This window comes from Montipora foliosa, chromosome 4, assembly GCF_036669935.1.
Source record: "Montipora foliosa isolate CH-2021 chromosome 4, ASM3666993v2, whole genome shotgun sequence".
Lineage (NCBI taxonomy): Eukaryota > Metazoa > Cnidaria > Anthozoa > Scleractinia > Acroporidae > Montipora > Montipora foliosa.
The window spans coordinates 28,679,515-28,707,014 of record NC_090872.1 but is presented as its reverse complement, the minus strand read 5'-3'; the positions used below and the strand labels follow the sequence as shown (position 1 = coordinate 28,707,014).

Genomic DNA, 27,500 nt, shown 5'->3' with positions numbered 1-27,500 from the left:
CATCATATTTTGTCGTTACGTACGTACACTGTCACGATTTACTGTCAGCACTCGACTGGCGGTTCTCGCCCCATCCCTCTTGTTCAGGTTTCACGCGGCCGTAACATTCAACCGATTTCCCTGGTGTAAAAAAAGTTCTAGAATTTGGGTTATGCCTGGAATAGTCTCCTTTGCTGTGTAGGCAGTTATTCTCTGCCTACATAGAGTGTTGTTTATCTTTCAAAACGGGTTAACACTGAGGTTGTCAGGTATTGCCACGTGACGTGTCACGAAGTGTCTCACCTCATTCCAGTCATAACTCTCAACTTTGAGGCATGGGATTCGTCTTTACTTAGCTAGTGTGCTCACGGGCAGACAACCCTAGGCCTAATAACGAGTCTTGATTTGTCTTGTTTGTCGTCCCTGACGACGTCACCAAACAAAGACAAACAAAGACTCGTTACCGAGCCACAAACAAAGACTCGTTACCAAACCGAACTCAACGGTCGCCGTGTGGTGTTCAAAGTGAAACCGGTTCTTTTCCATCGTTGTTTCGTTTCGTTTTGGGACACTAACAGCCGCCTGACGTCACTGGCAGGGCTAACGGATCGAAATGAAAGAAGAACCTTTGCCCTTGAATTCTACGCTGGATTTGTGGCCGAAGGAACATTTTAACCAGGAATATTTGACTCAATTTGGTGGGCTCCTGAGAATTCAGTGTTCAGCCTTGGTATTTTACCATGATCGTTGACAACGGAGGAACTGATAATGGCTTAACTCGCGTCGAATCTGGGAAAAAACACACAGGATGGAAGCGACCCACAATGGCAATAAGGTTAGGCTTTTTAATTGAGAATCGTTTCGTAAAATTATCTTCTCGGGTCTTTTATCGGGGTTCCCATAAAAAATCCATATATTTGTTGGCTTCCCTCACACTGAGCTTGCGGCGCCTGTGCCTCCACCCATATAATAAAAACGACAGCGCGTGCAGCTTCCACGACCGCTCAAGGTTGAGTGCCTCGAGAATTTAGCCGAATTTCTCCCATTTCCAAAGGTGGCTCGCCTCCCAGCCTTGGGCACGTGAAAAGGTCGATAACTTAAGTTTCCAGCATGGTGCCAAAAATTATCGCATTTACTGTACACGGCTCCGCAACCTCACAATCCTGCTCGATGTTCAAGCTTCGCTCAAGTTTTTGCCATCGCCATATAATCGGGACAAAAGTGGTCGATCATTCAGTAGAATTTGATCAAAATCAAAATAACCAATCAAAAAGCTTTTTAAGAACACGAGTTCTTAAATAAGATTTGGTTTGCACGAGTGACCGTTCTCAATCCTATGGGTAATAATTTCTCACGCAAGACTTGTGATAGGCTGTAAAGGTCTGGTTTCGCGGGAAAATCAATCTAAACATAACTCAGTTTGTAAAATGTCGTTGTGCAAATACAGCGAAGTCGTACGCTCCTAGTAACGGGCTCCTGATCAATGAAATAACATGGAGAGCCGTTCCTCTTCCTCTCTTCCCACTACCCTTACAACGCCTGGTCCACAAGTTACTGGGACGACCGAGACTGTAGAGTTTGACATCCCCTGGTTTATTCAAGCACAAATTTGCAGGCAACTAACACCTTTTGCAAATCTATTTAAGTTTAAGTTTCATTATACATAATTAAGAATTGGACTGTACAAGATTTAAATTGGATTTGAGTTTTGCGACAAGGGCGGTAAAAAAGAAAGCTTCATACAGATTTTGCAGCGAAAGATTGCCATTTGATAAAGGAAATATGGTCAATAATTAATTTCTAATGTTTTCCTGTTTGGGATTGAAATACAAAATTACCATACCAAGGAAAGCATATCTCAGGATCTTCGTAACCTGAACGTTAACAAGGATACCTCCTTTCGACGATCGAGAACTTAGGTGCAGTACACGAGCTGTTGGTGCCACTCGCGCGCGAATCTATCGCTATAACAGGGGTCGTGCTCGCAAGTTATCAAACGTTATTTAGCGAGTGAGAAACGAGATAAGAAAGCGCTACCTAGAGCTATGAAGTCGCCTGCAGAAGAATCAAAACCTAATAAAATACATTTTCAATTAATTGCAACTGCTGGAGTAGTTTCTTTAAAAAGGGAAGAACAATAATTTGGAAATTGAGCAACAGTAGATTGCCCATTTTCTCTGATTTAAATGCCCGTGAACAACAGGCAAAATCAGAGGACGAGGACAGCAAGTTGTCCCTAACAGAAATTGCGAATTGATTAATGAAAAGTTTAAAGGTGGATTTCCTAGCTTGTGAACGGGATCCTGTTGGGGGCCAGTAACAAGTAAGTGAGCCTTAGAGGCAGACAAAAAGAGGAGGAAAAGGGGGGATTTTCAGGTCCCCGCTGTTCCCTCTTTAGGGATTTGACAAAGTTCCCTCCAGTTCTGACCACCGCAACGCAACCGACAAAGGAAGTCTTCCAGAGAAAACAGATAACAACGTTGTAAGCTCACCCGCAGTTCTCGTTAAAATTTCATGACTTCTTGCAGGAGCGGATCCAGGAATTTTCTTAGCAGGGCGTGCACCACTAAGGATTGGCGTAACTAACTGGTGACGTTTTTTTTTGCAGAATACCAGAATACATATTGTATTAGAAAGCCGCAGGTCATCTCAGAAAGAAGGGTCCGCCCCTGCATTGAAGGAATGACTTCTGTAACTAAACCAACACCATCGATAAACGTCCTAATCAATATCACTTGTCACGCTGGAAATGGCCAAAAAAGATTCAAATAATAACTGATAGTTACCTTTATAGTCGATGTCTGTGTGATTGCCTGCGTAACTTCATTAAAGTTTTTCCAAATTTCAATTGCGCATGAGTATTTTAGTAAAAATTCTCTGCATACCAGCAATCATCAAATACTGAATCTGAGGTCAGAAACCAGCACCACCATTGCACATATTCATTAACATATATTTTTACAAGAGATCTGTTTGAAGTAATTGATTATCGACAGGTTTGAAGTACGATAGCCAAGTTACAATGCAGTGACAGGACAAAACAAGAAATGAAAGTCCTAAAGCCAGTAAATAGGGATCTTATGCGTGGACGACAACGCCCCCAACGAGAACGTCTTCTAAGAATATTATTTTCCGTTCTTGTAATAATTTCGTTATAACCCCAAGTCGTTCGGAATGGAAAGTGTGTATCAACATTGCAGGAATAAAATTAGCATGAACGGTGTGGTTCTTTGGGAAAATAATTAAAACGTTTCTTTAGGTTCTCACGTCCTCTACACAACCTCAAACTTGGCCAATTCACGTCAGTAGGGACCTTAAGCAGGGAAGACGACGACGGCTACGAGAACGTTGTCTAAAAATATTATTTCCCGTTACTACAATAATTTTGCGATTACTCCAAGTCGCTCGGCTTAGAAAGTGTGAGTCCACATTCCACGATTTAAATTGGTGAGAACGGTGGGGATATTTGGAGAAAAAAACTGAAACTTCATCGCCAGGTGCTCTAGTCCTCCACATGATGACCTCAAATTTGATAATTTCACGACGTTGTCAAGACGAGAACGGCAAAGAAATGTATCAAAATGTAAAACGCACGTGCAGCGCGTGCAAAGCTATTGTTTTTGGTAATTAAACCTATTGTTATGTGGCGTTTAAGCTCCCTTTTGTCAGGACGAATCGTCGTCGTCGTCCTTGCTTAAGCTCCCTGTTGTCAGGACGAGAACGGCAAAGAAATGTACCAAAATGCAAAAAGCACGTGCGCGGCGTGCTGAGGTATTGTTTTTGCTCATTAATTTAATTGTTTTGTGGCGTTCTCGTAGCCGTCGTTGTTGTCCTTGCGTAAGCTCCGACGACTTACCGTGATCAGGACACATGACATATTTAATTCATATCCATAATTATATTTTTTAACATTAAGCCTACACAACTACACTCCAGCCCTTCGTCCCTTGCAATGGTCCGAATCCCAACTCTCCTGAGAATATCGACTCCCAGTCGGACTTTGTGTCATGTTCAATCAAAACAAACACAAAGGTTACATTAACTTTCTAATCTCCCAACTTGAGCTATAAAAACATACGGGACGAAAAAGGAGAATTTGCACGTCGATTCAGACCACAAAACGAAGAGCTGGGAAAATTAAAATAGTTACAAAGAGTACCGATTTTCCTACAAAACTCAGATAGCCATTAGGACATCTTTAATTGACAGAATGCAAAAATGACCGCCGATTGCTTATTTTTTGTCTGTGTTAATTTGCCTTACTAGCCTCGTTAGCGCATGTAAAATTCAAAAAATTTTTGCTGTAAAACGAGGCTAGTCAGATCAGTTTGCACAAGCATAAAAGAATAATTTATTGCCGGCCATTTTCGCATTCGGTATATGCCAATGATTCGAAATAAAATGGAATGATTCATGATATATTAGCTGAATTAATTTTTTCATATGCCCCAGTCTTGCTTGAGAGCTTTGACCGCGCTCTGGATTTTAGTCATGGGTCCGAGTTTATTCTCAGTTAACGACTCCAGCATTTCTTGCGTCAGTAGTAGAAGAGCGCGACCGTCGATTTCCTAAAAAAGGAAAAAAATAATGACAATTCAAAGGGAACCCTTCCAGAACAAGTCAGCGTTCTTTGACCTTATCAAACGAGTTGATAAAAGATCGAATTGCCACCGTGAAAAGATAAAATGGCTGACGTTTCAAGCGATAGCCCTTAGTCTTCGACATTTAAACTCATTTATATTTAGGGCCAAAACTGAAGAGCAAATGAGCACACGCCAAAAATACATTTTTCTTTTCCTCGCGGCAAACGCGCTGTTTGCCTTTGCTTTACGGCTTTTCAAGTTTAAGGAAGCCATTGTAAACGCAAACCCAAACGAAACGGAAACAGAGCAGGGGTATAGTTTTCGACCAATCTACTTGCATCCATAGTTACTACAGGAGAATGGTTATGAAACGAGACAAGTTTCTTTGTTGTAGGTTTTTGTTCTCTTTTTTGGCTATGACCGTGCACAAAACACAATAGTTGTTTACTCCTGAACTGAGGAACTAACCAATAGAAACGTGTTGGTTACGTAATTTATGCATAGTGTATGAGCGCGGTCGTGGACTTTCCAACCTAAATCTTGGCATCTTGTTTGCCCCTTTGATGTTTGCCGAGCTTCCAAACCATCCCCTCTATTAACTATGTTGCGTCCAAAGAGTGAACGCACTTGCGTCTGCGTCTACTTACACATCTCACGTGTGAGGAGGACTTTACAAAACTCATTTAGAAACAAGAATACTGCTTAACTTCACAGCGAAAAGTCCTCTTATCACGATGAACGAGAGAAATACACACCTCTTTGACGAAAGCTTCGGCGTAATTCGAGCATCCGATGGAGTACATGAAGTTAGTGACCTCCTGTACGTTCCACAGACGAGGGTCCTTGCCGCTGTTACTGCTCTGATATAAGAGCACTGAAGCGGCGTCTGATCCCTGCGATTCGGATGATGAGGGAAGATTACTGGTGGAGGAAACCATGGAGTCGTGCGATGAATCCCTCTCCGTGGCTAGGTGCGACACTGCTCCGGCAGAGTGCTGTTGATATTTGGTATGCAGAGGCAGACCTACGAGGCCGGCTGGCGATGGGACGCCTGAAGCCGAATCATGGAGAGCGCGTCCGTCGCTTGATGAGGTGACCCCGTTATCCTTGCCTGGAAGGAGTGAAGCGGAAAGAAAAAGAGTCTCTTTAAAGGCCCACCTTCGCCCAAAAGTCATTGCGGTCGTTTGTTTTTGTTTTTCGAATGACGACTTGTCCAAATACGCGATGTGGTTGGCTAAAGGCACTCAGGCGAATCACGCGGGAAACAACATGTCAGATATTTAAGTAATTCCGTGTCACAGGAAATTCAGTCACGGTGCGCAATGACTTTTGGGCGAATGTGGGCCTTTAAGTAAAGGGGTTCCTCTTTATATTGGCGGCCAAATTAAATACTCTTCTGTCTCAATGCCAATAGCCCTATCTAGCCTAGCTACGACTCGCAAGTTTCAAAAGAATTTTTCTTTCAAAATGACCGAGGGAGGTAGGTCTAATTAACATAAATACAAAGGAAAGTAAAGGTGGTCGCCATTTATGAAAGTGGTCCATGGAAAAAATGGAACCACGTGTACTACTTGAAATAGACCAACACATTAAAAAGGCTGACCGGAGGCTGGAAGTCTGATGCCTTCTGTTGTAAAAACCCCATACAGAGCTTAGAATCATATTGTATCCATGGTCGTGGTCGTTTGGCATCAACCGATTCAACCAAAATCGGTTCACTTGTTTGGCCAGGTCGTAGTTTAGGAAACTAGTTGCTTAGCAACGGGCGAGAGGACGACTGAAAAGTCAGAGGCCTCGTTGCAAGTTGTAGTTTTTCAATAAAACACATCTTGCAAACTTTTACGGCTCAAAACAAGGTATCTCTTGCCTCCTGGTAATAATTATCACCAAGTGTCACCAGCAGCTGGAGACATGCTAGACCAGTTTAAGCCCAAAATAACGAAATCAGATGCTATACGTCGTTTTCAAGCATTTCAACCACGTTCGGAGCAGATTGAAAGAGTGATTAACCAATCCAATCAAGAACGCTTTTCACGAAGTAGAACTCAATAGAACACAACCTAACACTAACCTTTTAAGCAGCAAGTTTGTGTACAGTGCCCCAAGGGATATCGAATGGAACTTATGAACTCTGAGCAACACCCTAGGACTTCACAGACTCGCTTAAGATACGGCTGTAAATGTTCTGCCTTGTTCACAACTCTGACACGCCGCATTAGCCGCTTGCCATTCTTGCTCTTCGTCTCGATACAAACCGTACCGCCGAGCTGTAACTCCCTGCAATAAAACAACAAAAGAGGGCTTTGGTACGAATGTAATCGTTCCTTGAAGTTCGTTTTCATTATTGACGCATGGATAGGCACAAGCTACATACACATGTGCATTAAATTGTTGTTAATAATTGTGCCTTGTTACAAAGTTTGCGTGTGTTTATTATGGTTATGCTTGCGTCACTGGTGAAAAACCAGCTTTAACAGTGTGAGGTCAAAAATTCTAAACTATTTCCTTCTTCGCAAAAACATTTTACGTGCCACTTTTTCACCACCCAACGAACCGTGCAGTTTCCCGCGCTTTGGGCAACTGCATTGGCTTCTTATCATGATTCTGATTGGTTCATGTTTGTACTAGTGAAAACAACTGAGGAATCACAGTGGACGGAGAAAATCAAATGAGCCAATCGTAGCGCAAACATGCAGCCGGCACTAAACGCGGGAAAAAGTGTGGGAGCAAGTAACACTGGGTTTTGCTATTTTTCCTCTAATTGGCAGATATTGTGAGGCAAATGTTTCTGTGCTCATCTCTAATATAAAACAGGGCTCGAAATTAACGAAAAAATCCAGTCGCATTTTGCGATAAGATACGAAAATTTTGTCGCAATTTCGCAAATTTTAGTCGCAAAATCGCCGCGCTGCATTGTGTTGTCAGCGGTTTAGCAAAAAAATATGAGCCCACAATACTTGTGTGTAAAGAAACCGCTGAAAATGGCGAATGATCGAAGAAATGGAGCTGTGCACGTAACATCGCAGCTAAATTACTCTACAATTACGCTATCTTCAGAGAAAAGTCACAGCGAGAAACAAAATAACTTTGTCATTTCTTTATTTATTTTAGCAAAAGTAGCAGCAAAGTGGCAACTGCTAACCCTTTTGTTTCGAAACAGCGAAGGTGACAACAAGTCGCAAATTTGCGACTTCTCCAGATATTTTAGTCGCTAAGGGAAAAATTTAGTCGCAAATGCGACTGTATTGGTCGCAATTTCGAGCCCTGTAAAACCCCACTAACAGCGAAATTACGTAAAAAACACAAAATGATTACTTCACGTTTTGTTCACAAACACTTGGTCTTTGTACCTATTCTTTTTGCTCTGGTAAAATTCGCGGCTAAATAGTTCCAAGACTTGCTTGGGACTGAGGGAGGACGACACGAGATGTTGCATACACAGGCGCATAATGTTTTGTTTTTCAGGTCCAACAACGGAGCCGCGGACAGCATCGGGAAGACTGCGCACCAGGTCGCGATTCAGGTTGGGGCCCAGGCAACAGCGCTTGTTTATATAGACGATTTCTTGCGGATACAGGGGTTTAGCGGCTGAAAGACAAACACGAAATGATCAATAATCACTCATAAGTTGAGATGGGTGGTGTTATTCAGTTAATTGTTTTCTTCTTCCCACTAACCTTTCTTTTTCTGGCCGTCATCATCTGTGGAGGTTCTCCTCTTTACTGGTCGGCTCATGGGTCTCGGTACAGTTTGTCGACTGACATCTGTTACCGGTCCATACCGCTCCACGTATCTGTCTGGCATTGGGCTACAAATCATAAAAGAAAATATTTCAGTCTATTTTAACTTTAATTTGGACACTTTGACCCCTGGAACTCTGAAAATAGAGAAATTCTTATAATCTTCTCTCGAACCTCTTTCTTGTAAATTTATCAAATCGCACAGTCACGGGCTTTCTTATGACGACACTTAAGGATCCGGAATGAAATAACTGATATCTTCCCCAGGGCAAAGGTCTTTTTTGGTCAGGGTCCTGGGTTGAGCAAATTTGTAGACTTGAAAGAGCAAGGACATTTGAGGCCGTTCAGGTTCAAAATCATTTTACTCAACCGGTGGAATTGAAATGTCAAACGGTTTGAAAATTCGCAATGATAGCAAACGAGATGGCGAGTTTCACTTCTGGCTATACTTTCAACCTCTAGCGCACAAGTACTGATGTGAAAATCACATTTTTACCGTTCTGTTTTTACTAAAGCTCTTTTTTGCGAATATTTATCTTAAGGCAGCTTCTTTTATCGTAATTTAAGGGGGTCCTTCTTAACTTCTAGCCTGTTGCTAGGAACGAAATTCTGCTAGCGAATTGTTAGCAGTGTTCTCGTGCAAAAGTGCCGCCCGCTGACCGAGCATCTCAATGGCGGAAAATATGAAACGTTTAACTCTCTGAAAAACTGATTAAAAGACTTGAATTTATCTGTGATCCTTTGTTTATGTTCTTGTTTAGGACATTATGTCTCACGCAATGCCGAGGCGTAGTTTGAAGGGGCTGTCAGCTTCGACTGCGCAGTCGAATCAATTGGCCGGAGAAACTAGTGGATCATACAACCACTGTTCAAGAAACAAGTAAAAAAATTCTACGCAAGGTAAGCCGACCAAATTTTCGAACGATACAGCTACCTCTTTCTCCAAAAGCAAAAATCAGCAGTTAGCGGCCTTCCTGTTCCAGCTGGACAGGATGAAAATCAACCCAACGCGACGCGGAATTGTCTCACATAGTTACAAGTCAAATGCAAAACATTTTAAGAAGATATGGACACTACTTTAATCACGCAACTACCAACATGATGCAAGTTGTGGACTCCGAGTTTGTGTTTACAAGAACCGAATTTTCAGGAGAGGTTTTCGAGACAAAAGAATGCGAAAAACGCCTACTTTACATGTCACGAAGAGACAAAACCAGACTGGTGGAATCCCTAGCTTAATTTGAACTGATATGCAAGAATGCGTATGCGTAACTAGTGTCAGTCTTCATCCGAAAAAGATGCGGGTTTCAAAAGAAAAAAGGAAAATGGTCGCAACGCTATTATTTCCACACGACAGGAAAGATAAAAACCACCCGCATCATCCTGCGTATGGGATTATCGTTTTTTAAAAGTAGATCGTACATGATTGCTACAAATTTGTGATCATAACCCTTAAGAAACGTAACATCTTCGACAAAATTCAAAATTTCAACAAAGCCATACGACGCATTTACGCTACTGAAGTTCTACGTCTGATCATGTGAATTTTATTCGTTCAAATTGTATCCTGCGTTAGTTGTAGGGTGTTTTCTATTGTGGTCCCGTGACTTCACCAAATATGGTCAACGTTCATTAACTGAGTGTGTTCACAAAGCGGGTTGTCTATCGCCGTTCTCGGACCTGAGAAATGGCCGATGGGAGTGTACATAAGAACAGGGCCTGAAGTCAAAAAGAACCCCCCTTAAAGGTTTTTTTTTAAGTAAGTGGTCTGACTGAATTTGAAACTAGACTTCCACAAATGTTGCTAGTTTAGAAATACGGCCGCTGAGCGCTGAGTTTGTAACTTCGTCCATTTCTCAAAATTAAAACCGAGGAGGTCAATGCAAAATGAAAATGACTCTAAATAAAAAGCCGAACTTGTTATAAAACACAAAAACAATATCTAACGCCAGTATGCAGATGTGTTAATGGAAAAAAGAAAACGAAAAACTAAATAAACGTGTGCTTTTTTTTGTTTTCTGTTTCATCGTTCCAAAATTAGGCTCCGATTGAGAAGCCATTCAACTCGTGCCTTGTGTTTCATCAGGGTTTCCAAACACTCGAAAACATTCCTCAAATTCTTCTTCGTGTTTCCAGGGATGTCGCTAAGCGCCGGCAGCCAGTGAAAATCGTCGCCTGAGAAAGGGGTGATCGCCGGCTGAATTTTGGCCGTCGATTGTAGTCACTGAGAAGATCGCAAATTATTCTATACAAAGTTTAAAAGTCATTCTATGTGTTAACAAAAACAATTGAATATCTGTTAGTATTATCACTAGACTTTATCGACACTGGAAATGAAATAAAATCGTTGTTTTAAGGACAGTGTGCGTGTCTTCTCTGTCCGAATTCGGCGTATTCACCATCTGGAAGAATGCCGGGTGTTGCGAGACACTGGGAACAATCTTTTTACCAGATCCCTTTGACGCTCAGAGCATGAACTTATCGCCTCAAGAGAACCTTTAACAGGATAAATTTATTCTTAGCTACATCCCTGTGTTTGGAAACCCTGATGAAACACTTGGACTCGTTTTTGAAATATTACTTTGTTAATGAACAGTTTACCTTTTTACATAGACCTTATTCATAAATGGCGGTCAATTTATAATTCTTTAGTTGAAGTGCAAATTAGCCTACCAGGCCTCCATACCATACAGTGAATTGAAAAGAATTCTTGCTTTAAAATGAAGCTTGGTAGGCTAATTTGCACGTGGACAAAAGAATTATAAATGTGACCGCCATTTATGCATAAGGTCTATTACATAATTGGGGACTCGGCGAATTCGAAAACCAACTGTATGCTAACAATTATTTCCGAGTACATGTATAGATGAAGTTAATTCATTCATCCACAGCTTCAGACAGTGGTCCTTGCGAGAACGAGACGCGGTGTGAAGTCGTCTTTGCGTGGTAACATTTTCACACGCGAGTTACATGTTCCCTAAAAAATGACAGGGTTAAAACAAATAAGGATATAGTTACCCTGGCGGCTGCAAAGGATGTGATACGGAGGCACAGAAGCTAACTGGGAAAATATCCAGGGAGTCCATATCAACCAGTTGATCATATGATTCATCCCATCCATCAAAGTGAATTCTCAGTAGAGGCCCCTTTATATCAGTTACTGTTGCTGGACATATCAGGGCTGGTTCACGCAGATCCACGGCTTCGAGTTTGCTGCCTATCTTAAATCCGTTTTCACTTCTACTCTCCTGATTTACGGGTAAAGTATAAAGAAAAAGAAAAATGATTAGTTTTTCGGCGCGCCTTGTTACCTTCAGAGACATAATCAATGTTCGGTGTTACTAACATCGTTGTATCGGTCCGTACCGTCACTTATACGGATCCTCGGTCCGTAAGTTACAGCACGGACCTCGAACTCGGTTAGTAAGAGGTATTTTTTATCGCTTACCTGTTTAAATAAATATGATGGAGCTTCGATACCCCCGGTCTTGGCGAGATATTCAGGCCAGCTGAATGTAACTGTAGTGTAATCTGTAGCGGGATCAAAAAGAATAAGTTGAATAGATGTACTTTCCGACGATGGTTCGTGGATACTCGGAACTCGGAAAAAACGCGGGAACTCCAAACAGGATTCGAACCTTCCGATTGCGTGTAAGAAACTGCTTAGGTTCGTATCCCACCAAAGGTGAGGCCGGGAAAGCCTCGTTTGATTCCGTTCGTTGACGAAAAATGACGAGGATCCACCTCTAAGCCTGTTGGATTCCTCTAACGCTGTCACGAGTAACCTCCACATTCGACGCAAATGCGATCGCTACAGACTTTTTTATACTACAACCTTTGTAGCAAGCGCTTCCGCAAGAGCCCCGGAGAGACTTTTTTAATTGCATTTTGGCCACGCCAAAACTGATAGGCGTTTTTCTCCGTTGAGTATTCCCTCATATTGTTGCTCCAGTTTTCGTGTGTTCGAAATGTGCATGGCTTGCTTCGTAAGCCATTACGAGTGCTTGTAAACCCACGATCACGCGATCAAATACCAAGGAAAAATTGTGAAAAGATAAAACATACTTTACCTCTTGGTGGATGCAGCTGGAGATTATACGACTGCGCCCATCCACACGGAAAAATATTGGTTGAATTAGCATGGCAAACAAAGTAAGTCGCCAATGAGTCCACCCCAAGAACGAAGTAGTTAAACCGCAGCACTTTGATCACGGTGACGACGCATACATGGCTGGGGTTAAAAGGATCAATAGCTTCGAATTTCATGCCCACTTTAAATTGGTGCACACCTGGGGCAGTACCGGTGGAATCCTAAAAAAATGGAAAGAGAGAGGAAATTAAATAAGCTTCTTCTGATATCCAACATAACTGATGCTACAGGGCCTCACCTACATCATAAGCCAGCGATAAAGGAATTTCGGGACGCATTTCATCGACAGCAAAAAGGAGAAAGACAGGGATAACCATTAAAACTTGATGTTCTTGAATTTCATTCACGCATAAGAGCAGTTCCTCCACGAAGGGAGAATCGCCCAGTGGTCCATTTGCCTTTCACGTACATTTTCAAACAGGCAGAAGTTTTGCGAAGACTGTCGAACCGTTGTGAAGAAAATACGAGAGAAGTAAAAGTTCAAACCTGCACAAAAAATTCTTGAGGTGCATCAAGGGAATTTGCCAAATCATCTGCTAAAAATTCATTCCATTTGCTGAGGCTGTGCTTCCATCCTGAAATTGAAAATGATGTTGAATTAGTAAACCAACTCGACAGTTGATCAAACGTATTTTCCGCGCTCCGTGCCGGCTGCAAAGATGAATTTTCAGTTCTGATGGTCAATTTATGTCTGCTCCAACCTCACGCGATTGGCCAGACACATAACTTGTTATTTGATATGTTGTCTAACAAATTAGTTCATAGAGTGTGACAATTCGAAAAGATATTTCGTGTTATAGAGCGCCAACTTTGCAGACCTTTGTATCACTGGGTGGTTCAAGTGACAGTGGTAGTCAGGGACTTCCACAGAAATCGAAAGATAGAGAATTCGCGTAGGCAACTAAGCTTACCAATAGGCGGCTGTAACGTGTGCCCAACCAAAGATGACCAGCCAATAGGATGGATCTCTGATGACTGATAGTGACACCAGAAGTCCTCAGCTACGTCGTCATCGAGTCCATCGTATCGCATCCTGAGGCGATCGCCAATGACATCCACGATGGTGGCTACACACATTGAATACATATTCTTGCGATCTGCTACCTCAACTTTCATTCCTTTTTGGAATCTGTTGTAGGCTTGACTTTGCAGCTGTTGTAGAAATTCAGCTGAGAAGGTCTTGGCTCCAGATAGACATTTGAAGAGATAGTCCCTCCAGTTCCCGCACTTTTCTCTGATCGCTGGAGAAAAACACGACACCAATGACAATTTCAAACTGAATACCTGTAAACTTTATTGTAACATTCATCAACGTACTTACGCCTAAATTGGAATACTAAAGCGGTAAGCACAGTCCAATATACCCCCTTTATATGACTGCTTTGGGATCATTCCACGCACCAGTGGCTCACCTCGCGACGTTTAAGACCAAGAGTGAATTAGCTAAGAGTGTTTCTCAATCAATTTGCGGTCATGCCCCACCACAGTTAAAATGGACTAAAAATAAAGCCATTAACAACTTCTCACCGACTGACATCACTGAAGGCCCTCTCGTGAAATCTCCAAAAATTTTCGAGCCTACCTCGCGTGCTACGAATCATTCAATATCTATCTTGAATAATGTTGAGTAATTTAATGTAGTCTTGAAACCAAAAGCAATTTACCTGGAGGTGGGATAAGCAGTTTGTTTCTCTTGGCACACCAACCAACTGGATGGATGTTTTTCGATCTCAAATCAAACCAGAAGTCTCCGGCTGGACTGGACTCGTAACCTTCATAGCGGAGCTGAACTATGTAATGCTTGATCTCAATGACTGTCGCCACCCAAAAAGCTACATCTGTATCATCCACAACATCCATGCTGCAATTCACCACTTCGACCTTCATTCCAACATGCACGCCCTTCAAACAAGGGCTCAAGCTGACCTGAAACCAAAAATAAACAAATATTATTGTTATATACCTAGACTTTCGCTCAACAAAACGCGCACTGTCATTGGTTGATTCTTAGTCACGTGATCAAATTCAAATGTAACCCAACCGGGATACAATTCCGTAGTTGTTGCCCGCTCCGGATGTTTTGCTGCGATTGTTGCAGGAAAAGTCTAAATAAACACAAAGCACTTAATGTCTTGTCCCTCGGGAAACTAGTTAGTTTTGTTTTCCCTCGAGTCCTGATGTTTCCCTCGACTTCGTCTCGGGAAACATGAGGTCCCTCGGGACCATACATTAACTATATACTGAAACAGTAGACAGCGTTGAAGGCGCGTTTTGATTGCCCACTCAAACTCCGAATATCCTTAAAATTTGCTATTTACCTCCGAGCAACTTGTGCGGGATTTACACCCAAAAATATTGTAATCGTTGCAGGGATAAAATTCACTTTTTTGTGCCACATTATCTCACTGTTTTAGTATAAAACTAAAACAACTAAAGCCGTCAGTGTCGGTGGCCACATCCACTTCGGTGAATAGTTCAGTGTTAAATATTACAAATTTGGCGTCTATCGAAAAGTGCTAAAACCATTTAGCTTCGCGGATCGGTAAGCATCCACCACCATTTCCCTTTAATTAACAATTATGTGAATATTGGTGATTATTAAAAAGTGGATCATTGGATAATGCAATTCGAGAGTTTTGATTGGCTAAGCCATCATGGGTTATGAGCCATTATACCATGATACAAACACTACAAACACGGCAAGCATATGCGTGATTTTTTGAGCCTTTTTATTTTTATTGTAGTCTAGTTTTCTATATTTTGGGGGCGTTTTTAATAAAACAATTATTCCACTCGCGCTTGTTGGATATGAGATGATTATAGCCAACTCGGCGCTACGCGCCTCGTTGGCTATCTATCATCTCATATCAAACGCGCGCTCGTGGAATAATTGTTAAATATTTACCGAGACGTAGTCGAGGCAAATCAGACATCACTATGAAAAATCTGATTGGTCGAAAGCATTCAATCAATTCACAATAGCTTGTGAACTTGACATGACAAATGTAATATTTACTGCAGATATTACATTTATCATGTCAAGTTCAACGTCTGCCTGGTTACTAAGCCCCTTGGAGTCTTCTCCTCAGAAACAAAATGGCTGAACGCTTCGCTTCTGTTTCTGAGGATGATTTGAATTACATTTCGAGCGTTAGCTCTTTGTCGGAATAATTCACTCTAGCGAAGGGCTAACGCTCGAAACAGCTTACAAATCTTCAAACTTGCAGTGGTTAATTTACCTTTAACAACTTGGTGATGGAGAGATTTTAGCATGACGTTTACGTGAAACGCGAACGGCAAAAGTGACCATAATTTTCCTGCCATTTTTTGCCTTTGCCGGTTGCTGTTTCTTCTTGTTTGTCTTCTACATAACAAGTTTTTTTTTGTGAAAAAAAAATAAAAACCAAAACCATTTTCTGGTAAGTCAAACAAGGAAAAAATAAGTTTCATTTTCCAATTTTCTTCATGAACTCGTGTTGACTCACATAGCAGCTTCATCGAAACTGGCAAAATTTGGACAGGTAAAAATTTTCATTTTATATAGCGTCTTCTTCTAAAAACAAGGAAGACTCCGAATTGTTGTTGTTTTTTTTTGTGAACTAAATACTCCAGATTAACAGAGTCCATTCGACGTTTGACGTGAGGCTAAATCCCTCTATTGACTCGAATGACGAATGTACCATAACCGTACGATTAATTGCTCGGATGCTCTTCCACTGAGCTACTGTCTAAAAGCTTCATTGCCTGACAAACTTACAGTAGGTCATAAACTTATCGGTACTGCATATTACTCAAATGATGAACAGTGGCGTTACTTACGTGTTGAAATAAATGAGTGGGGGCTGCTTTTGCAGCTGTTTTCTTCAAGTATTCTGTCCAATCAAAACTGCGATTCTGCCAGTTCTCGCCAACATCTTACAGAAAAAAAGGATTGTCGTTAGTGGAATAACTTAAGAAAGAAAATTGTCGTTTTTTTTCATGGACAAACTTGCGCAAAGATCTTCGTGTCTGTTCTGTTTGTACATCATAAAGACGGCCACCAGACACATTTAAGACAAATTCTGTTATTGATTTTGGTGATACAACATGACAATTAAGGCGGGCAATTGCATCTGTGTCTGTGTTTTTACCGCACCACAAATATGTCCTTTAATTCACCCCAAACCGAGAATCCGCCTCAGATACTTAAGCCGTGTTCACATTAGGCCTAGATTATGATCGAATTATAATCGAATTAAATATGAAATGGGTTCACATCAACTACTTGCAGTCCCTGATTATAACTCGATTATAATTACTTCAAACAACCTCAAAGGGGTTGTTTGAAGTAATTACAATGCGTAATTGAACAGAATGGCGAGCACGTGGTGGTATGAGCAGAGGAAACTTCTAATCGCTTTATGGAGCGATCGTTTGGATTTGTCTTCTTCTATTCTCGGAAGCTATCCTTGGTTCTCTTCTCGCCTCAAGCACATGATGGTGATGATAATAGTGGCAGCCACGCGATACGGCGCCATTTTGTCTCACACTGCGAGGTTACCCTGCGTATTGTATTTGAATTTTCGCAGATGTGAACAGAACCATAATTGAATAAAATTGAAAGGAGTATGATAGCCTGGTATTTACTTCAGTTGATCATAATCAACGTTGAGTGTGAACACGGCTTTAGCTCGTCCAGTCTTAACAAAACACGAATGAAGAGAGAGCCTTATCATCCGTCTGGACGAATTATGCGTATGTGTTATTAAAAGGCCGATAACAATCAAACCGCAAAATACCAAATGACTCAAAGTACCTTCTCTCGACAATGGAACTGCACTTGCGCTGGGTGCGTCAATGTCATCCTTAAATCAAATGTGAATAACATAGAGTTACTTTCACTGAACTTCACCTTAAGAGTGATTTCCAGACATACATGTATTGACCACAGCAACATTTGAACACAACTACCAATATAGTTCCGGTATTGTTTTTCCACGCTGTTTAATAAGTTGGTTCAAACCCCACTAGGATTACAACATTTGGATGGTAAAGTTGACATAACTTTGGTTGTTGATGTCATTCACGAAAATAGCCTATTTGTGCTTCTGGTTAGCTCCTAGTGAATCTTGCGTAGTTCCAGTCCTTTGTGAGAGGGAGGGAACGGTTGGTTTGGCAGTTCATTCCACTTTTGTCCCCACTCGCACTACCCAGGAATCACTAGGAACTTGCCATTAGTAAAGTAGACAATTCGCAATTTACCATGACTATGCATGATGGTTCGCTTAAATCTCTCCTATCAGAAAACAGAGCAAAAGCAATTGCGACTTGCACTCTCTTTCTCATGCATAGCTCTGACAAGGACTGCACACGCCAGATCTTAAATTCCCTCTTGCCACTAACAAAGAAACATAACGGCAATTTGTGCGATACATGAATGAAAGCCTTGATCTACTTATTGAATATTTTGGTCTTTTGGGAAAGTCATCAACTGCTTATTAACAATACCAACCACTATAGTTTTAATACTGCGACAAAAGAACTCACAAAAGAGTTACTTCACAAGAAATAATTTTCTGCTCAAATATAGCTTTTAGGCCTGATAAGTGAACACACCATATGCATGGACACATACTTCATGATAAAAGGAAATCGAGAAGGCCTTTACAATATTGAAGTGTTTACTATAATTAGTACTGATAAACATGATTTATGTCTAAGCACCCATTTTAAAATGGTTGGCATTAACATTGGTGATAATTAAGTATGGATAGAAGTTAAATAAGATTAAAAAAAATGGAACGTTTTTTACTTGTTTCATTAGAAAAGAAGTAATTGGAGTTCCTACGATGCAAAAGAATCAAGTTTGAGGTTTTTTTATATTTCAACAATCACTGGACAACTCATCATCTATTAACTTCAAAATCTTGACAGCCTAACAGTAATATACATATAGACACAGCGCCACAACAAATACAGTACCTCATCTCCCACTTGATCTAAAGCATTCCCACTGGAAGCTGTGTTTGCTGTAGAAGCTATTGCAGAAGTTGATCCTGCCAAAGCAGATGCTGCTGCTGTTGCATTGTGATGTCTTTCTGAAGTTCTGTGTTTCTTTTTTGGAGTGCCAATCTTTTCTCCTTTCGACTTCTTTTTAATATTCGACGCAGAGTATCTTTTTGCGCACTCCATTTTACAGAAGCGCTTGGACTTTGAGAAAAAGTTTTCCTTTACTCCAATGTAGCAACAGAATTCACACTTTGCTGTATCGGACAAAACAGTCACTAGGTTAGAAAGAAGGTCGAGTTTTAAAGAAACTTTATGGTGTCGGTCTGAAGTTCTGTGTTTCTTTTTTGAAGTCCCAATCTTGTCTCCTTTTGACTTCTGTTTAATATTGGATGCGGATGAGTATCTTTTTGCACATTCCATTTTACAGAAGCGTTTGGACTTTGAGAAAAAGGATTCCCTTATGCCAATGTAGTTGCAGAATTCACACTTTGCTGTATCAGATAAAACAGTTACCACATTAGAAAGAAAGTTGAGCTTGGAGAAAATGTTACCACAGAAATTATGAGCATTTAGCATAAGATGAAGACAGCAGTAGTCTGCTACACAGCCGCTCTCCTCCCGACACAAATGTTGGTTGTGTGGGGAGGAGCGTTGCGTGACCACACAAAGAACGGCTGGGTACGAGACTAAGACAGCAGCCATTAAACCTCAAGATTTTTGGGTCAGACCTGCTTCCCACCCTCCCCCCATGACCAAAATTTTCTTGTCCCCACCGGTCAGATACATGCACACATAAAAAGTGTGCAAAAGAAAGAAATCAAGCACCACCACTTTAAATTCAAGAGCTCACTCTTGTCCAGAAATGCACACCAATGAGACATGCACTATTAAGCGTTACCATCGGAGACAGACGCTCGGCTCTTCATGCAAACATGAATTACTACATTCCATGGTAACCAGAAGTGAAACGAATGACATAACGTCTGGCATTTACGATGCTTCAAGGTAGACAAAGTTTCCCATTAAGTCGAATCAAGAGCATTAAGCACAGCACCATTTTTACAGCTGTAGCTAAACGTTTAAGTACACGATTTCTTGAGCCACTTTGTGATTTTTATTGCTTGCATTCCTGGACAAAAGTGATGTTTATGAGGGGTTTTATGTTTGTGGACACTTAATGAGATTTATCATAAAAGTTCATTCAATTTTAATAAACCTACAGGCAGTGCTTTTTCCATGAGAGTCCTGAAAGTTTTAAAGGTTATTTGTTTGGACAAGATCCCCTAAGTTTCTTGAAAAAGACAAACATATCATTGATATTTCACGATAAGCAGATTGCAGGGCATATTTAGCTCAAAAACAAAGGTCACAGGTCAAGTCAATACTGAAACAACACAAACTCTTTACCAAAGCTTATCTTTAAAAAAACCAAACAAACAAAAAACATCAATATTTAGGCCAATCTTTAAGCTTAAACTCGATCTTAGGCCTAACAGTACCATCAGCAAAGGATACACATGTAGACTTGTTTGACCAGACTTGTACCCTGTGAAAGAACCTGTTACAGCCTGAATTACATGTAAAGCACTCAAGACAAAGTTTTAGGTACTTTCAAGAAATGGAGGTGTAAAATTAATGTTAAGAACGACATGAATGTTAAGTGATTCTTGCTGTGTTCTTCCAGCATTAAAGCATCATTGCAAGCTGTGATAATCAAATAAATCTACTGTAGTTGTCAATCAATGATCTGACAATCTGCTTGTTTTGTCAAAATTACATTCCCTTCTTGAGTGACTATTAATTATTATTTTTTTCAAATCTGGGTTTAAAAAGGCTGCAAAAATCTGTGTTTACTTTGTGGTTCAGTTGGTAGCATTAATTAATTAATTTAAGATGTAACAAAATAATTATTAATTTAAGAAGAAATCATTTACTTACACTTTTCAATTACATGTAAATGCCTTTAAAAATATCCTTTCAAGGTAATAATTATTTAAATGAATAATAAAAGTTACAATAGTTTAATGATGAAACTTATGAAGAAGGATGACAGCCCTGAAGAAGACAGTGTTTTGAGTGAAGTACTGCAGAAACAATTAGGTTTGCTCAAGTGGAAATGAATAAGAACTGCTGTTGTAAATTGTAACGTGAAGCCCAATTCACCCTAGTGACATGTTGGCCTTCACAGATATGAAAGAAAGGAAAGACTAGTTTTTATTGTATCCACGTAGTATTTGTTTGTAATTTTTATGAAACAAAGAGCAATGAAAAAAGTATAGTAAGTCATGGAAATAAATCCCTTGAAGAGTCTTTTCTTAATTTAAGGTCTTGAACATCATTCAAACGCCAGACTTGAGAATCAAAGATCAATTTCAAAGGAAGTCCTGTCCAAATGCGTGAGACTAGTGCAATATATTTTTTGTACATAGTATTACTACGATTATACACATACTTGTACAGTAGCCAAGTTGCCAAACTACCAATTTGCCACAAGTGTGAAATGGGTTCAACATATATATTGTATCTCAAGCGATGTCACATGTACATATTGGTCATAGCCCAGTTTTGATCTATTAAGATTTGAACCTTCTCAGACAAAATGCATCACAGTGAGGCTTTGGAGAAAAAAAAAAAACCTTCATTTAAAGACCTTTATTTCTTTACCACAGCCTCAAAGTCATGTTTACTGGTTCAAGCTGAATTACAATACATGTAAATCAAAACTGTATGACCCTGAACACTGTCATGCTTGACAGAGAAGCTTGCATTACCCATGTTTTCTGTGAGAGGCTCATCCTTTGGCACCACCTCCTTAGGAGAATCCTCCTTGACCTGTTAAAAAGAATATTGAAATTACCTGTACCACTTAGGAAACAACTTTTTACACAGATAAAATACATGTATTCAGGGTTCTCAATAAGTTTTGGAGTAGATGGCTTAAATATAAAAGTAAGCGGTGGGAGAAGCGAGTGCCACTTGTTTATAGCAAGTTTATGACCGAAAAGTAGACGGCTCTAAATTTAAAGTAGCCGGTTTTTCAGCCGGCTGCCGGCACTTAATGAGAACCCTGTGTATTTCACTACCACCTACTTTTTTCACTTTTCTGAGTCATTATAAATGGCTAATAAAAATAAATAATTATTCATGAGTGCTACCGCTAGCCCACATAAGTAAAAACATAAACATTTTGACTAAAGTAAAGAAACTGGTGTCTAAAGTAACCATAATATGTACTACTCTTTTATATATCCTTATTTAACATATTCTATATTGTGGGGTAACAATTATTATAGTTCTATTTATGATGTAGTTAAACTTCAGAATAAGGCAATAAGAGTAATAATATTAATGATGTTTCTATTATGGATAATATTACCCCGACTATGTCAATCTAGGCATTTTGAAATTTCCTGACATTGTTAAACTCCATACATGCCTTTTATTCTTTGATCTTTTATGTGATCACAAACCCTCCAATTTTGTAATACCTCCTTTATCAGAACAACATAGCTATACCACTCGCAATGTCTCCTTACGACAATGAAATGAGCGAAGTCAAAACAAAGATCACAATGGCCCAACTCTTGTTTATGCAAAGTCAAAATTTACTCTCCAAGACGCGTACAACGTTATTTATCACCAGGTAATTCCATCATTTTGGAAATAGCAGCTACTTTATTATTCATCTGCGTCACAATTTTTCACTGATTTTGGGGCTCATTTTGTTGAAACTCAAGCACGCTTCCAACAGGCCTGGTGAACCCTTCCTGCTTACAGAGCAATACTAAAAAACTTCTCCCATATCACATTTCAACCTTAAGCTCGAAAATTCAATACACAACATGACATTATAATTCACAAAGGCAGAAAATACCACAGAATCCTTTTCCAGCGAAAAACTTATTGAAACAAACAACATATTTGCTCTCAGAGGCGAAAACTTCTTCCTATTTCATTGCATGCGTGAAGACAAGAAACTCAATCGTGTCAAATTACTATGTACTTCAGGTAAATACAGCTCACTTTGTTTTCGTCTCGACGGGGAATAGATTGTTGTCGAAGTCCAGTACTCGTCGCTTTTGAGATTCCTGCCTAGTTTATTCAACTGACTTTCCATTATTGCGCTCCATAAGGGTATATTTTGTTTAAGGATCCACTAAAACGCCATTCGTGTTACATGACTTTCGACGCCATTGCAGGCTAAGTTAATGATTCTACTGTGTCCACCAGAGAAATCTACACAGTTCCACTACCCTCTCGATCCTAAGAAAATACGCGCAGAAGGCTCTATGCACAAAGACACCACTTACCAGGGGAGTGACAGGCAAGACTTTTACCAACACAGAAAAAAAAATAATAATAATAAATAAAATAAAACAAACAAACTAAATGCAGACCTCGACTGGGTTTGCCATAGGTAACCCAGTAATTAGACTCACTAGCCTTGTAGGCATGTACAAAATACAAAAGAAATGTTGCTTGAGAGCGAGGCTAGCGAGTCTAATTAGCACATAAACAAAAGAATATTTTTTGGCCACCATTTATGCATTTGGTCTATATACCATGCTTTCATTGCTCTGCATTTTGATTACTGCTCAGAGTCATGGCATCACTGTGATAAAAAGGGTCTGGCAAACTTGAAAAAATCAATGAACAAGCAATTTGCTTTGTTACCTGTGACAAGTCAACCAAGTACCAAAACCTGTTGTCCCCAAAAAATCAGAAAATTGTGAAAATGGCTACCAGTGTCTACAAAGCTACTCATGGATATAAAGTCCCTAGAGTAATAGGACAGCTATTGCATGAACGATCAACTATTTATAATCTTAGAGGAAAACACATCCTTGAGCTCACCAAAGTAAATACAACCACCTAAGGACTCAAATCGTGGTGTTATACTGCATGCAAAATTTGGAACGCTCTTCCAGATAATTTTCGTGCTGCTAATAAAATCGGAATATTTAAGAATTTGATGCCTAAGCTGGATTTTCTCAAATTTTACATTTTAATTCACGCAAATACATGTAAATATATCTTGCTTATCTTTTACAACATTATGTAAAAATCTTGTGATCTACTCTCAGTTTTAATATTTTTTAACTATAGGCATATATTTTTCTATATGTTTTTATGAGAAACCTCATTCTATTATTATTGTTATTATTTAGGTCCTCATTTTTCGAGGCATGTCTGTAAACTAGCTAATTAGCTAAGAACATTGACCACGTTAAATAAAGGTTACTGTATTGTACATGTATATTGTGTATTGTAACTGACTCAATTCCACAAAATTGCCATCTCTATGCTTTTTTCAAAAACGTATTAATAATTCATGAAGCTAATAGCCTATAATGATATTGATAAAATGTCACGTAAATGAGATTTAAACGAAATAAAACACTCCTCGTTAGAATTCTTATAATTATCAAGAATAGCAATAATGTCCAGCTTGTTTTTTTTGTATGTTAATATCTTCCTCTCACAATTTGAACCTTTGTTCGGACTCCCGAGGGACACGCTTTTTGTGGAATGTTTTTGAAGCGTTCAAAAAAACTTGCAGCACGTTTTATTAGGTCTAAAAACACTCGGCAACAGCTTGTGTTTTTAAACCTGATAAAGCACTGCTGCTCGCTTTTTAAACAGTATAATAATTATTATAAAAAATAATTGTGACTCCTGCTTTAGGTATATGTATCCAACACAAAAAAGTGATCACTGTCAGTGAGTCCTACATGTACAATGTACTGTGGCTAGGTATTGTGATATGTAACTTTGTTCCCTTAGTTTCAATTTATCTGTGTGTACATGTATGAGGGTTGTCTGGGCTACAGATGGCAAACTGTGATTGACACTGAACAAACAATAAGAGGACTAGTCAACAAGGTCCAATCTATAATATTGCCATCTGTTCCTGAATTTTCGAGTACAGTTGTACACTGTAAATGTAAAAGCAAAAATGTGAAAAGTAAACATAGACAAAAATAACCCAGCATTGTTTAATTGATTCTCTAGTTGTCACTCACAAAGAAGGTACGTGTAGTTACAGGTACAGTGAAGGATACGACATGTGCTGTAGGTGGGGAAACACAATCCCCCCCCCCCCCCCCCCAAACTCCTGCCCTTTAATAACAGGCCTGGAGACCTAACCTTCACTTCTGGTGGATCTGCGGGCTTCGTGCCGGCATCATCTTTTTCCAATGCTGGGCCTGGGTCTGGACTGCCATAATTACGTGTCTCTTCTTCACCATAAAAAGCTAACATTTCACCCTGTCTTTCTGCTTCTGCGTCAACCTTCCAAAATATATATTCCAAAAAATCAGCTTGCAGCGGCATTCCACAAAAGTATAAAACTTACATGTAATGAACAGCTGAACAGAAAACTTAAAATTACTGAACAAATTCTGTTATCATAAGCAAGATATTTCACCTTAACATTTGTTTCACCAATACTAATTTTTAGTATAAGTACATCAAATCTATTTTTTAAATTATTTTATTTCATGCACTACACCTACCATTAGAAAAATAATTAACCAAATTGTGAGTCATGCAAGACCACTACATTACATTTTCAAAACACAACATGTACATGTATGCTAGTTAATCTGCTGTAAAACTAGTACTGTTGTATAACAGGATAAAAATTATATAATAATTAACAACTGCTGGCACAAAGTTCAAACAATCACAGAATCATACCTTTAAATCCAGTAACAGAGCCTTCTGGCTTGATATTTATTTACATTGAGTTTCTTAGTGTGCAGAATTTTTTCTTAAATCTTTTGCACACAAAAATGTTATGATCTTTGGACTTCGCCCCAGCTTATTTACAATAGTTTTTATACACAATACGATTTGTATATAAATGTACACGTGCATGTATTTTTAAATCACACAACTTTCAGTTTCAGTCAAGCGAAATTTTTATTTACTAACAATAAAATATAAGTTAGAATAATTTTAGGTTTCAGACGCCTCAAAATTAATAATGATTTGAGCCATTAATTTCTCAGGAGTTATTCAAAGGTTTGAAACTAATTGACAATGATACATACATGTATGCTGTACATTATAAAATAATTATAACACCTATGCATTAGCTGCTTCCTTCCAAGGTAACAGATAAAAAATAGGTACACAGTGCATACTTGTGGTAGTTGAGTAACTTGACACTGTGCTTTATGCCATAACTGCCAATTGAGCTGTGTTTTGTTTTTCTGGAATTGCACTAGAATACTACCGGGAAGAAAAAATAGGTACGCAATGCGTACGTGTGGTAGTGCAGTAACAGAGTGCTGTGTCATGTCAACTGAGCTGCGTTTTGTCTTCCAGGAGATTCAAGTTATCTTTGCTTAATAGGCAGCTCTAATAGTACATGTTGCTATTTACATGTGGCACAATATTGTTTTGGTACTGTATATCGTTATGGTGCCATGATAGATGTCTTAGGTAAATAGCCCCCTGAGAAGACATGTGGTTACTAGTAAAAATAGTACTAAATCTCAGAAGGATTGAAGAAATTAAAAGAGAATCGAGAAACACTGGCTTTGAGGCTGACATGTTGATCATTTTCAAGTCCCCTTACAACTTCTTTTTCACCACAAGTTTGAGCATGGACTCTGAGCCTCTGAAAGCTTTGTAAGACAAAAGTTCACTGAAGTTAATCCCTGTTGGGCAGGGTTAATAATTACTTGGATGGGAGACCTCAAAATATAGGACTTGCTGTCAGAATGCGAACTAAGCAAGGTACAAATTTTGTTAGTCTGCTTTATGCAAAACAAATATTGATGCAAAAGTAAATAAATAATTATTCATACACAGTTTTAATTAATTAAGGTAGAGCACAAGGAAGTTTTTAGGAAGTGTTGGATTGGGCATGTCCTTAGAAGGGATAAAGATGACAATGCTAGAATTGCGGTACACTGGACCCTGGAGGGAAAGAGAAAGCGAGGAAGGCCAAAAATCACCTGGCGTAGGACTGTTATGGAAGAACTAAGAGCAATAGGGGAGACATGGGATTCAATCGGGAGACTTTAGGTTCAGGATAGACAAGAATGGAGGTCTTTTGTTGCTGCCCTACATGCCAGAGGGCATCATGGGCAATAAGTGAGTGAGTGAGTGAGTGAGTGAGTAAACAGTAAACAGTAAATCTTTATTGCGCCTTACTCTCCAAAGGGAGGTATCGGTCTCGTTACAATAAAGGTGATGATATCTACTTGAATAACTAATTAACTAAAAAGATCATACAATTACTTGTAATACAATTGGTATAAAAGTGAGTGAGTGAGTGAGTGAGTTGATTGAGAGTAAAAAATTTTACAACAATTTTGTGCCAGAAATATAAGAAGTTACCATCAACGAATAACATTTTGGGAGATTTTTGCTACGTTCAATTTTTCCATTGTTCTTTTGGCTGCACAAGTAAATCGCAAAATCGAACGTGACATTGATTTCAGTGACTGCCTGTGATCAAGTTACCTTGCGTGTTACTAACAACTGGATACAGCTGTGGCAAAATGACAGCAAGACATCAGATTGTTGTTTTGTTATTGTTGTGTTACAAAAGTCGCCAAGAAAATATGTGAATTCAACACAAAGATTACAGTCGTCCAACTCTCGAGGTTGACCATTGTTTCTGCAAAGACAAGCATTCACTCTTCTAGACAAGGTTATTTATCACAAGGTAATTCCATCGTTGTGGAAATATAAACTACTTTATTATTCATCAGCATCACAAATTCTTCCCGATTTTGGGGCTCAATTGTATTTACTCACAAATAATTATTACATCAACGGAAGTGCGGCGGGTGTTAGGGTTAGTTTGTAAATGAGGGTTAGGGTTAGGGTTTAGCGTTACGGTTAACTTCCACACTTCAACTGGATGTAATAATTATTTGTGAGTATATTTCTCGCATTTGCATTCCTTTCTGATGATGCGTTTTGAGCTCTTCTATCCGATGTAAAAGCCTACAATCTTTTAAAAGAAAAGTGGAGCGAAAATTTGCGTGAACAAATTATGAGAGAAGAAAGAGGCTATCAGTGAAATTAACAGACACAGAC

At 39.5% G+C, this 27,500-nt stretch overlaps 1 protein-coding gene across 2 annotated transcripts in view; it reads right to left on the bottom strand.

Annotated features, from left to right (window-relative positions):
• Positions 1-2,916: 2,916 nt before the first annotated feature.
• LOC138000527 (lethal(3)malignant brain tumor-like protein 2) overlaps positions 2,917-27,500 on the bottom strand; it is a 33,836-nt gene continuing 9,252 nt past the window's right edge. Inside the window, exons 4-19 of one of the 2 annotated variants that reach the window (XM_068847011.1) lie at positions 24,588-24,731; positions 21,212-21,272; positions 18,414-18,931; positions 17,248-17,296; positions 16,272-16,366; positions 14,117-14,378; positions 13,364-13,693; positions 12,939-13,027; positions 12,373-12,613; positions 11,751-11,833; positions 11,321-11,550; positions 8,240-8,370; positions 7,913-8,150; positions 6,634-6,839; positions 5,318-5,673; positions 2,917-4,547 (exon numbers count right to left, since the gene is read on the bottom strand). In XM_068847011.1, the coding sequence (XP_068703112.1) occupies positions 4,419-4,547; positions 5,318-5,673; positions 6,634-6,839; positions 7,913-8,150; positions 8,240-8,370; positions 11,321-11,550; positions 11,751-11,833; positions 12,373-12,613; positions 12,939-13,027; positions 13,364-13,693; positions 14,117-14,378; positions 16,272-16,366; positions 17,248-17,296; positions 18,414-18,931; positions 21,212-21,272; positions 24,588-24,731 (3,162 nt within the window). In that variant the 3' untranslated portion in view covers positions 2,917-4,418. The remainder of the gene's footprint in view (positions 4,548-5,317; positions 5,674-6,633; positions 6,840-7,912; positions 8,151-8,239; positions 8,371-11,320; positions 11,551-11,750; positions 11,834-12,372; positions 12,614-12,938; positions 13,028-13,363; positions 13,694-14,116; positions 14,379-16,271; positions 16,367-17,247; positions 17,297-18,413; positions 18,932-21,211; positions 21,273-24,587; positions 24,732-27,500) is intronic. The other variant, XM_068847012.1, reaches the window with a different exon arrangement.